The following is a 13,087-nucleotide window of genomic DNA, read 5'->3' as shown; positions in this document are numbered from 1 at the left end:
ATTCCTTAGTCCTTAGGTGTGGTTTATATTATTTTCCAATAAAAATATGACAAGTGTATAATTTCCTCTAACACATATACAATTTTCTCCTATTTTTACTCCTTGAATGATGTTAAAGTACACTTGTCATATTTTTATTGACAGATAGCATAAATCACGCCTAAAAAATTATAGGTAAATGGTCCTTTTTTTTAAATTTCAAAATAATAAATAGTGTTAAGAAGATAAAAAAAATTACTCGAATGGCAATTCACTGTATAAATTTTTCTTTTCAATTTTATAATCATTTAAAATATATTCTTTTCAATTCACTGTATAAAGTATTCTTTTCAATTGTAAATATAAGAAAAAAAATAAAAATTACTTAAACGTAGTCGTAACCATGTGGAAATAACAATTTCATGTCAAACACATACCATGCAAACTATATCTTTTGTAAAAATCACATAATATATAATTACATGTATTAGTTATGAGGTTGGGTAAGAAAATGTTTAAAGCATGAGGTACTTCATTTATATAGAAAATATATGTGTAATTTGTGCTATAAAAATATATATAGTCAGTTTTATCACTTTATATTGAGTTTTTTTACCTCTTCTTTTACAAAAACTTTCTGCAAGTGTTTTATTTTCTATCTCAATTCTTTTTCGTATTTTTTATTTATTCTATTTGTTTATATGCTAGAACTGAATAATATAAGTAGCAATTAAGAAATATGCAAAGTCTTTTTCACTATATTCTTTTTCTCGATTTTTGGTTCAGTTTTTTATATTTTTGTGTTGAAGTGATTAAAATATTTTTGTGATCAATTCAAAAATAAAAATGAAAAAATTTGATGTTTTATAATATTGTAACATATTCTTGGGGGCTTGATCCATTCCAAAAATAAAAATGAAAAAATTCTTGGGGGCTTGATCCGTTCCAAAAAAAAAAAAAAACATTCCAAACTTTTCTTTAAGTCTCTAAATAATTTGTTTTGAATTTAATCTCTAACTTGAAAAGTGGTCTCTCTTCTTTAGGTCTCTAAATAATTTGTTTTGAATTTAATCTCTCTCTTCTTTAAGTCTCTAAATAATTTGTTTTTGAATATAATCTCTCTCTTCTTTACGTCTCTAAATAATTTGTTTTGAATTCAATCTCTCTCTTTTTTAGTCTCTAAATAATTTGTTTTTCAATAACAAGTTACTCGCCATCCACTAAATCAACTTCCCATTTTATCTAAATAACTATAGGGAAAAGCTAACAAGTGCCCCAAGGACACAAGTTAATGAAATATTTTTAGAAATATTTTTTAGAAATGCGTGCATTCAATATATCGAAACTTTAAATATGACTTTATTGCATTTAATTACATTTAACTTTTTCTATTTATAGTATTCTTAACATGTGCCCTTAGAGCACATGTTAGCATGACCCATAACTATAATATTGATATATATTACATAAATACTTTAATGGTACCGAAATAGTGTATTAAATAGTTTAGTTTTTTTATAGCACTAAATAAAGTATTAATTAATTAAATAATTAATTAATTAGTTTATTTGATTACTATTTTATTAAATAGTAAAAATTACATAACTAAAATTTTAAATAGTAAAGTTAAATATAATAAACTAATAATTAAAATATTTAATTAAGTAATTATTTAATAAATAAAATAGTTGAACTAAACTATTTACTTTAACTATTTAATATTTAATATAATTAGTTTATTAATAATTGATTTAAACAAAACTTAACATTACTATTTACTATAAAAAGACAATTTAACACTTAATAGTTAAAATATTAAATAATTGAAATAATATAAAATAATTATTTAATACTTAATAGAAAAATTAATCATTAATAGTTAAAATATTAAATATTTTATTAAAACTAAATAGTTGAGATATTAATAAATTATTAAACATTGATATTTGAAATATTGAAATATTAAAAAGTGGAAATATTGAATAGTTAAAATATTTAATAGACTAAATATTTAATAAACTAAATAGTTGAAATACATTAGTCATTTAATAATATTTAGTTTAATTCAACTATTTCAACTATTAGTCTAATAAATAGTCTATATATTACATAAATTATTAAATATAAATTATTAAATATAAATTATTAAATATGCGATTAATAAATAGTTTATATATTTAATAAATCTATCAACTATTAAATATAGTTAATTAATAATTAAAATGTTTCAAATTGTTTAATATATAAATTACTATATATTATTATTTTTTAGAACAAAACAAAAATTAATATTCAAAACAAAACAAAATCTATTTCAAACCAAATTATTGCATTATGTAATATACATTGTTAGTGTTAAATAAAAACTCAAGTGGTGTAGTAGAAAGACATGCTTGTATGCGTTAGGTGGAAGAACCCCAACTTCTATGGCTAGATTTCGTGTAATTTAGGTGGAGCAAACTCGTATAGGAAGGAAAAGAATGAATATAAAGATAATAAAAAGAGATATAGATTAGTGAAGATGAGAAAAAGAATTATGTAGAGGTTTTGGATACAATTAAATTTTAGATGACAACTCACATCTATTTGTAATTTTAAAACAAAAGATATATGTTTTGTATAAAAGAATTGACCGAAATTTTTATTTATATTTTTTCATCTGAATGTATTGAAAAGATAGATTATTAAGGAAGGAATAGAGGAGAATGAAATAACAAAATATAAGAAAAATATATATAATTATATGATTAAAAATATTAGTTAAATATTATTGTAACAAAAATAAAAAATAAAACAAAATTTATAGTTTTTCATAGGAAGAAACAATTCAAATTATCCTGGAAAGGAACTAATCTCTTGAATATTAACTAAACAAAGTTAATGGGTAAAAATACTAGAGATAATCAACATTTACTACCCACTAATTATATGGGCGAGATTCGGGTTATCCCCCTATAATTGTTTTTTGGATTATCCCCTGTAATTTTAGGGTACCTCCTAAGCGTGTAAAAAACAGGGAAAACCCGGGAGGATAAATAAAAAAAACAATTTTACAGTGAGGTCATAGGGGACAAAAACATAAAACTTTTCATATTTCAAAGGGATAATCTAAAAAAAATATTATAAGGGGTAACCCGAATCTCGCATATATGGCAGAGCGTAAATGTTGATTATCCCAAAAAATATAATCTATGTTTTTTTATTATTTTTTAAAGTAAATAGAACTATATATAAATAACAAAATACTAAAGAGAAAAAAGTACAAAATTAGAAATGATAGGCAGTACAAGATGTATCAAAACAACAAACAAAATAAAAACAAAATGAAACAACAACCAAAATATGAAAAACAACATTACAAAAAGATTAAAAAAAAGTTAAATAAATACAAAGAGAGGAAGCTCATAGGAAGGAAGAAAACTAAGTGCACTAGAAGGGAACACAAATTAGATCTCCTCAGTCAAGGACCTGCAAGAAACGACATCAATCTCTAAAAGGAGGCCGAAGACACGCATACTTCTATTGACATACTTCTATTGACATACTTCTATTGACTCAGATGTCAGATAAGGTTTTCGAGCTAGGTTGAAAAATCACATGAGTTCCATGCAGACCTACCAAGATACTATTTCCAAGTCAAAAGGATGTGCATATCACTATTACAAAAAAGATATACAACAATGACCAAAGGACTGTGGTAACATCTCTAAACGCATGCGCCAATATATATATATATATATATATATATATATATATATATATATATATATATATATATATATATATATATATATATATATATATAGGGCATATCATATGAGAATGACATATTTATATGAGAATGTGAGAATGAATCTGAACCATTGGATTTTAAAATAAAGGGTGGAGATTATGAGTGAATCTTTTTTTTCTCTCTCTATGGTTCGGATTCATTCTCATATTCTCATATAAATATGTCATTCTCATATGATATGCCCTATATATATATATATATATATATATATATATATATATATATATATATATATATATATATATATATATATATATATATTGTTAATGTATTACCACGATTGTTTAGATCAACCGTGGTGATATCTTTAACCTTTCATGCGTTCGAATCTCAGCACCAATAAATTTGTGATTTCGTTATTATTTTAGTTGCGCCTTTTGTTTTGATTTATTTTTAAATAAAAAATAAAAGTGATATCACTACAATTGTTTAACCTAACCATTGTGATATATTTTTAAATGCTTAAAACTGCATTTTTATAATTTTCCTTTAAGTAAACCATATATCACCAGGGTTGGTTTAGATGACTGTAGTGGAACGTCTTATTCATTTAAAAAGAAACACGTCTAGCATGTCCCTTCAGTAGCAATTTTTTCTTTTTCATTAGTGAAATCATTTTCAACCTTAACATTTAGCGGTGAGAAACCATTTTCAATCAATTGCATCTTCATCATACATTAACAAAACAAAACCCTTTTCAACCAACGGCATCTTCATCGTTTTTGGCTTACGTGCCGTTGAGGGGGAAGACGACACTAGATTTATCATTTTTGGCTTAACAACCATTGAGGAGGAAGACGAAGATATTTATTTAGATTGTTTACTTATTCATCACGATTTCGGTACATAAGCATTTTTTCTCATGTGTTTACAGTAAACTTCAATTGCCATTATGTTGATGTTTAAGTTTATGTTGTTGAATATGTATGATCACATTTGTTTGATTAAAATTGGATGAATCTTTTGTTGTTGTTGTTGTTGTTGTTGTTTATGGTTATATGTGGAAATAATAGGATTTGATGAAAGATTTATTTGTTTATGTTGTTGTTGGTTTTGTTGTTTATGTAGTTGTTGGTGTTGTTATTTATGTTATTTATGTCATTATGGTTGATGTTTATGTTTTTGTCTTGATGTTGAATGTTTTTTGTTTTGATATATGGTCTTTTCTTCATCTAGTAGGGACAAAACTTATACAAATAAAACTTGTACAAATGATTATGAATTAATAAATGGATAACAGAAGAAAAAAAAACAAAGAGGTGTCACAATGATGGCTAAATTAACAAAACTCCACACCTCAGGTAACAAATTTTAATCGAGTTTAATGTCGTATATTTGATAGTTGATGGTCCTCATTCTTTGAATTTTAAGAGTTATGTTGTGTTCTTTGGACGTAGCAAAGTCAGTATATTGATAGATGATTGGAAAGATGCCCCCAAGGATGTGAAATAGAGCATAAGGACAGACATTCAGATATTAATTTTAATTTTCATCGATTCGATATTACCACTACTACAAAACATACTTACGGTGAAGATATATTACCATGATCATTTATTCACCGTAGTAATATCTTATTTTTTGCGCGCATTATTTTTTTAATTTTATGAAGAAACATTTCATCACGGCTTTTAAATTTAACAGTGATGATAGAAATTAGGTGACAAACTTCAAATCTCAACATCAACACTTTTTCATTTTTTCATTAAAAATAAGCGTGTAACCCTTAATGTTTTTTGTTATTTAAAAATTTAAAGTATAACAACCACGAATGTTTCATTCAATCGTGGTTATTTGTTCCATATTTCATTACGGTTTTTTCTTGCAACCGTTGTGAAATTATTTTCACTTAATATAAACATAACAGACTATTTATTTTGTTTATAACACACAAGGATGTCATAGCGAACGAGACGACAACGATAGCGAAATCTTAACTATCTTCATTCGTTTCTGGAAACGAATTTCTGAAATCTTCAAATATTTCCATCAAAAACATAAGAGATTTAATTAAGTAAGACAAAAAAAAAGAGCTTTTAGCTTTTAGCTTTTAACTTTTCAGCTTACATTTATGAAAAAAACTCTGTTTGGCAACACTATTTTAGCTTTTAGCTTGAAGCTTTTTTACTAGCTTTTAGCTTCTTTTTTTTCAAAAGCTATTTGAAGTAGCTTTTGAACTTGTAGCTTTTAGCTTGTGATTTTTTTTCATTTATACCCTTATTATTTTAACAAAATATTATTACGCTTATTAATTAAAATGATCTTTTATGTCATTTTGTATCTATCAGCTAATGAAACAGCTAATTTACCAAACACTCATGTTAGCTTATCAGCTATCAGTCACCAGCTATAAGCTACCAGCTATCAGCTATCAACTACCAGCTATAAGCTACCAGCTAGTTTTACCAAACAGAACCTTAGTCTTTTAACCATTAGCATTTGAAAGTTCAGCCTTTTTGTTTTCAAAGATATTTTTCTCTTTAAGAGAAGTATTTAAAAAAGATGATGGAGCTCTAATGACTACTAAAACTGGAAAAAAAATACAATAAAGTGGAGTTTGAATTTGTTGATTGTTTAAAAAATTTTGGTTTGTTTCAAATTAAACTCAAGTCAATCACAAATTTTAAATGATAAAGAAATCAGAAAAGAGATATTAACACGTAGAGTTTATCATGGATCACACCCTTAACTAAAATCTACGTCCAATCCCCCACACACATAGATTTTCACTAAATTACAAGATCATTAAAATATTTTTTGGTTCAACTGACATATATCTTAGATTTATTAAATAAAAAGAATTGAACATAACTGGAATTACAATTATATATAAAAAATAAATGAATGGGTGTTTATAAAAATCACTCAAAAGATATAAACAAATATAAACATAAAAACAAGTGTTTGAATATTTCAACAAAAAGTGTATACAACGAAGTCACTTGCTTCCTTCTTTCTTTATTATTTTTTCTTTGACTAGAGCTTCTTTGCTAGATTTTTTTTTTTAAGTTGTTTCTTTTCTTATCAAGTAGATTCTCAACATGTTTATGCAAAAAGTTGTTTTAATATTGTGCAGTGTTCTAAATAAAACACCAAGAAGTTGAATCTTCACGTGACTTATTTTTTATGACTATTTTTTATCTTGATCTTTAATAAAGTGACTATTGGGACTTTGTACTATTTGAAGCAAGATATTTTACATCATATGTACTAATAGATAATCTTGTCGCACAATATAGTATATTTTTTATTTAAAGATTCTATCATTGTATCTTGTGTATTATTGTTTAGATGTCTCTAATTTGATGTTGAGATGAAAAACAAGTAAATTATTCTTGTAGAAAATAAAATTTAGTTATGGTGTGGATGACAACATGTTCTTGCAACAGAGGATCATACCATTGACATAAATCTTAAGTTGTCCATGTTGGGGAGTTCGAGAGAGTCGGAAGCACCAATGAGATCAATGCTCTAAAATCACAAGAGAGAGAGACACCACATCTCAACCCAAAACCTTAAGGTGATATGTGAATGGGTTATCTTTCTTATAAATTCAACATTCAACTGATTCACAGGAAATGTGGGACTTTAACCACTCACACTTGCACCCAACATACACCCCCACAAGTGTGAGTCTCCCATATCCTATAACAGGATTCAACACCGGATCTAGCTCCCGCTCCCGCACCAAGTCGAACCACGACTCTGATACCACTGTTGGGGAGTCCGGGGAAGTTGGGAGCATTAATAGGACCTCTTCAACATATATATTTTCAACCAAACTCAACAATCCCCACCTTGATTGAAAATAATACATTAATTTTCATTGTCTCAGTCTCACTAGTACAAAAACATCAATATAATTTTAAAATTTACACCCAATATACTAAAAACGGGTGTAAATCAGAAATGCGGTGGCAATTTTGTAAATAACATATCATTTTAAACATTATCAGGTGACAATATACACCCTATTTTCTAAAAACGGGTTTAAATTAAAAATATTATTATTATCAAAGTTCAATTACTCCCTTTAAATAAAAAACGGGTGTAAATTTATATGAAAAAAAATTGTTTAAATTTATAACTCAAAATATATAATCTATGTAGCATATTAATAAATAATTTAAATATTATTATTAAATTAATGAATGAATATTAATGGGTCTAAATTTATTTATTAGGTGAATAAAATAGTTTAAACATTATTAAAAAACTCTTTATTAGATGAAACATTATCCTTTAAACATAATTCTTTAAATTTATTAACATAATAAAATACTTTCTCTATTTTCTATTCAACTCTTTCACGAAACTCATTTTCAACTCTTTCAGAAAACCCATTTTTCAATCTAACTCTGTTACACTCATGCATTTCGCGCGGCCATGGCAATTTCGGGATTCAGCGAGTTTGATTGGAAAAAGAGGTTGATTTCGGATTTCTGCGAAGTTTGATTTCGGGCTTCACGAAATCCTTTCTCTAAACCACACTCGGTTGAACAATACCCTTGCTGTGACGACACCATTCGCTCACTGAAAAGCGAAGATCTCTTCTTCGCTCACTCTCATTTCACCAAAACATTTACGACAACGAAGCTGGGAGGAAACTATTGCAGTGACGACAACGAAGCTGAGAGGAAACCATTCCGCAATGACGACAACGAAGCTGAGAGGAAACCATTTCACAGTGACGACGTTGATAAGGAAGAATTAGGGTTTTATACTTTGAGCACATTGGTAGCTGAAGAATTAGGGTTTTATACTCACAAACTAGTTTCTATTGCTATGTGTAATTTTGTTTGAAATGAATTTATTTTACACTCACAAATCTGAAATGACATTGGTTGCTGAATTTTGTTTGAAATGGTGCGGATTCATTGTTTAGGTCCAAACAAATTGTATTGATTAAAGCTCCTTCTTCTTTCAACCAACCCCTGCATCTTTAGCATCACATTTTGAGGTGAGTGTTTTGGCTAAGTTTCTAACACATAGAAAGTGTCTTCTATTTCATCAATAGTACTAATTATACTGTGTTATAGAAGCCATGTTTAAGTGTATCAGAGGCTTTCCTTCCTCTCATTTGTATCGCGCGCGTATCGCGCGCGAGAGTGTGATTTTCGTGCAATTTATGGATCCTTATTAGTTAAGTTTGTTGTTTGCTTCAGATTTGGAAATAGGTAGTAAGGGTGATAGTAATAATTCTGGTGACAATGTTGGGGATATTGTTGGCATGGGATCCGATCTATTTGGTTCATATGCAGAGGCATCTTGTGTTGCCCTTGTTGTTGCCTCCATCTCTTCTTTTGGGATCGATCATCAGTTCACTGCCATGTTGTTCCCTCTCATCATCAGTTCTGTGGGCCTCCTTGTTTGTTTGCTCACCACCTTATTTGCAACTGACTTTTTTGATATCAAGCTTGTAAAGGAAATTGAGCCAGCATTGAAAAAACAGCTTGTTATTTCAACAGTATTGATGACTATTGGAATTGCAATTGTTAGTTGGATAGCACTCCCATCTTCCTTCACCAGCTTCGATTTTGGAGAGCAGAAAGTTGTCAAGAACTGGTTAGTTTCATAACTTATTGTTAGGGCCCAGTCTATTTACTAAATAATGATTTAAATGATAAATTTTGAACAGTCTTGATACTTAATGGATTGGTTTTGGCTTTGCAGGCAGCTATTCTTGTGTGTGTCTGTTGGTCTTTGGGCAGGTCTTATCATTGGATTTGTTACTGAATACTATACCAGTAATGCATACAGGTAAGCAATTATGAATCATATTTTGCAATTTCACCTTCATTCATCTAATTGGTTAGATACTAACAGGACTTGCATTTTCTTTCTGGTTTTTGCAGCCCTGTACAAGATGTTGCTGATTCCCGCAGGACTGGTGCTGCTACCAATGTTATCTTCGGCCTTGCCTTGGGATACAAGTCTGTTATCATTCCAATTTTTGCCATTGCAATTAGTATTTCTGTTAGTTTCAGTTTTGCTGCCATGTATGGTGTTGTTGTTGCCGCTCTTGGAATGTTGAGTACCATAGCAATTGGATTAGCCATTGATGCATACGGTCCAATCAGTGACAATGCCGGAGGTATTGGTGAGATGGCTGGAATGAGTCACAGAATCCGTAAGAGAACCGATGCTCTTGATGCTGCAGGAAACACAACTGTTGCCATTGGAAAGGTTCAGTTTTCCTCTTTTTTTCTTCTTTCTTTTCACCTAGTTCAATCTGTTTTGTTCATGTTACTTATGTATAATATTACTGATGTATGATATTACTGCAGGAAATACTACAATTTTGTTTGAAATGGTGCGGATTCATTGTATAGGTCCAAACAAATTGGATTTTGATTAAAGCTCATTCTTCTTTCAACCAACCCCTGCATCTTTAGCATCACATTTTGAGGTGAGTGTTTTGGCTGAGTTTCTAACACATAGAAAGTGTCTTCTATTTCATCAATAGTACTAATTATACTGTGTTATAGAAGCCATGTTTAAGTGTATCAGAGGCTTTCCTTCCCCTCGTTTGTATCACGCGCGAGAGTGTGATTGCCGTGCAATTTATGGATCCTTATTAGTTAAGTTTGTTGTTTGCTTCAGATTTGGAAATAGGTAGTAATGGTGATAGTAATAATTCTGGTGACTTAGGCTTCTCTAAATGGACACAAGGCATACTTGGAAAACCAGGTATATGGATTCATCTTCATTTGTCCTCAAGGTCTTTATATAAGTTTGAAAGAGAAGTAAGTTTCAAACATAAATGACTTTATCCAAACATAAATGAATTTACCAGACTCAATTTACTCATAATCAATTTTTTCCCCACAAAACCAAACACACATATAGCGTAGTGGAATAGTTGACTGCACTGAAGTGCACCCTATGCAGCTAACTTCTAGACTAGATGATCCATTTCTTTTGATTGATGGATTAAGAAAATGACTGCAGTGTGTTTTTTTTTTTTGCAGAAATTTCTCACTTGCTGAACTAGCGCAGATGAAGTATATACTCCCTGAAGGTATAGAAATTGAAAAGGTGGTTGTTATTGATAAGAAGAGCTTGTGTATGAAGCCGGATTTGAAGATCACCTTGGTTTTTGACGTTGTAAAAGATCACTCTGAACAGTCTGCTGATATAGCTCTTGGACAATACTTCAATTCCAGTCTGCTGATATAGCTTATTGGATGAAACATTCTCCATCTAAATTTCTCTATGTGCTTGGTGATTTTCCAGGCTCATGTATTCTCTGCAGGAATTGCAGGATGTGCAAGAGTGATCTTTTACAACGTCAAAAACCAAGGTGATCTTCAAATCCGGCTTCATACACAAGCTCTTCTTATCAATAACAACCACCTTTTCAATTTCTATACCTTCAGGGAGTATATACTTCATCAGCGCTAGTTCAGCAAGTGAGAAATTTCTGCAAAAAAAAACACACTGCAGTCATTTTCTTAATCCATCAATCAAAAGAAATGGATCATCTAGTCTAGAAGTTAGCTGCATAGGGTGCACTTCAGTGCAGTCAACTATTCCACTACGCTATATGTGTGTTTGGTTTTGTGGGGAAAAAATTGATTATGAGTAAATTGAGTCTGGTAAATTCATTTATGTTTGGATAAAGTCATTTATGTTTGAAACTTACTTCTCTTTCAAACTTATATAAAGACCTTTAGGACAAATGAAGATGAATCCATATACCTGGTTTTCCAAGTATGCCTTGTGTCCATTTAGAGAAGCCTAAGTCACCAGAATTATTACTATCACCATTACTACCTATTTCCAAATCTGAAGCAAACAACAAACTTAACTAATAAGGATCCATAAATTGCACGGCAATCACACTCTCGCGCGCGATACAAACGAGGGGAAGGAAAGCCTCTGATACACTTAAACATGGCTTCTATAACACAGTATAATTAGTACTATTGATGAAATAGAAGATACTTTCTATGTGTTAGAAACTCAGCCAAAACACTCACCTCAAAATGTGATGCTAAAGATGCAGGGGTTGGTTGAAAGAAGAATGAGCTTTAATCAAAATCCAATTTGTTTGGACCTATACAATGAATCCGCACCATTTCAAACAAAATTGTAGTATTTCCTGCAGTAATATCATACATCAGTAATATCATACATAAGTAACATGAACAAAACAGATTGAACTAGGTGAAAAGAAAGAAGAAAAAAAGAGGAAAACTGAACCTTTCCAATGGCAACAGTTGTGTTTCCTGCAGCATCAAGAGCATCGGTTCTCTCACGGATTCTGTGACTCATTCCAGCCATCTCACCAATACCTCCGGCATTGTCACTGATTGGACCGTATGCATCAATGGCTAATCCAATTGCTATGGTACTCAACATTCCAAGAGCGGTAACAGCAACACCATACATGGCAGCAAAACTGAAACTAACAGAAATACTAATTGCAATGGCAAAAATTGGAATGATAACAGACTTGTATCCCAAGGCAAGGCCGAAGATAACATTGGTAGCAGCACCAGTCCTGCGGGAATCAGCAACATCTTGTACAGGGCTGCAAAAACCAGAAAGAAAATGCAAGTCCTGTTAGTATCTAACCAATTAGATGAATGAAGGTGAAATTGCAAAATATGATTCATAATTGCTTACCTGTATGCATTACTGGTATAGTATTCAGTAACAAATCCAATGATAAGACCTGCCCAAAGACCAACAGACACACACAAGAATAGTTGCCTGCAAAGCCAAAACCAATCCATTAAGTATCAAGACTGTTCAAAATTTATCATTTAAATCATTATTTAGTAAATAGACTGGGCCCTAACAATAAGTTATGAAACTAACCAGTTCTTGACAACTTTCTGCTCTCCAAAATCGAAGCTGGTGAAGGAAGATGGGAGTGCTATCCAACTAACAATTGCAATTCCAATAGTCATCAATACTGTTGAAATAACAAGCTGTTTTTTCAATGCTGGCTCAATTTCCTTTACAAGCTTGATCTCAAAAAAGTCAGTTGCAAATAAGGTGGTGAGCAAACAAACAAGGAGGCCCACAGAACTGATGATGAGAGGGAACAACATGGCAGTGAACTGATGATCGATCCCAAAAGAAGAGATGGAGGCAACAACAAGGGCAACACAAGATGCCTCTGCATATGAACCAAATAGATCGGATCCCATGCCAACAATATCCCCAACATTGTCACCAGAATTATTACTATCACCCTTACTACCTATTTCCAAATATGAAGCAAACAACAAACTTAACTAATAAGGATCCATAAATTGCACGAAAATCACACTCTCGCGCGCGATACGCGCGCGATACAAACGA

At 30.4% G+C, this 13,087-nt stretch overlaps 1 protein-coding gene across 1 annotated transcript; it reads left to right on the top strand.

Moving 5' to 3' along the window:
- The first annotated feature begins 8,158 nt into the window (after nt 1-8,158).
- Nucleotides 8,159-10,951, top strand: LOC131639176 (pyrophosphate-energized vacuolar membrane proton pump 1-like). Its single transcript, XM_058909682.1, has 8 exons — nt 8,159-8,199; nt 8,314-8,561; nt 8,938-9,337; nt 9,446-9,532; nt 9,628-9,958; nt 10,060-10,075; nt 10,376-10,493; nt 10,744-10,951. The coding sequence occupies exons 1-8, from the start codon at nt 8,159-8,161 to the stop codon at nt 10,949-10,951; spliced, it is 1,449 nt and encodes a 482-aa protein (XP_058765665.1).
- Nucleotides 10,952-13,087: the final 2,136 nt, after the last annotated feature.

Source organism: Vicia villosa, unplaced genomic scaffold (genome assembly GCF_029867415.1).
Source record: "Vicia villosa cultivar HV-30 ecotype Madison, WI unplaced genomic scaffold, Vvil1.0 ctg.002549F_1_1, whole genome shotgun sequence".
In the NCBI taxonomy this organism is placed as follows: Eukaryota; Viridiplantae; Streptophyta; class Magnoliopsida; order Fabales; family Fabaceae; genus Vicia; species Vicia villosa.
Note: the sequence above shows the minus strand (reverse complement) of the source record. Positions and strands in the feature narration are given on the sequence as shown.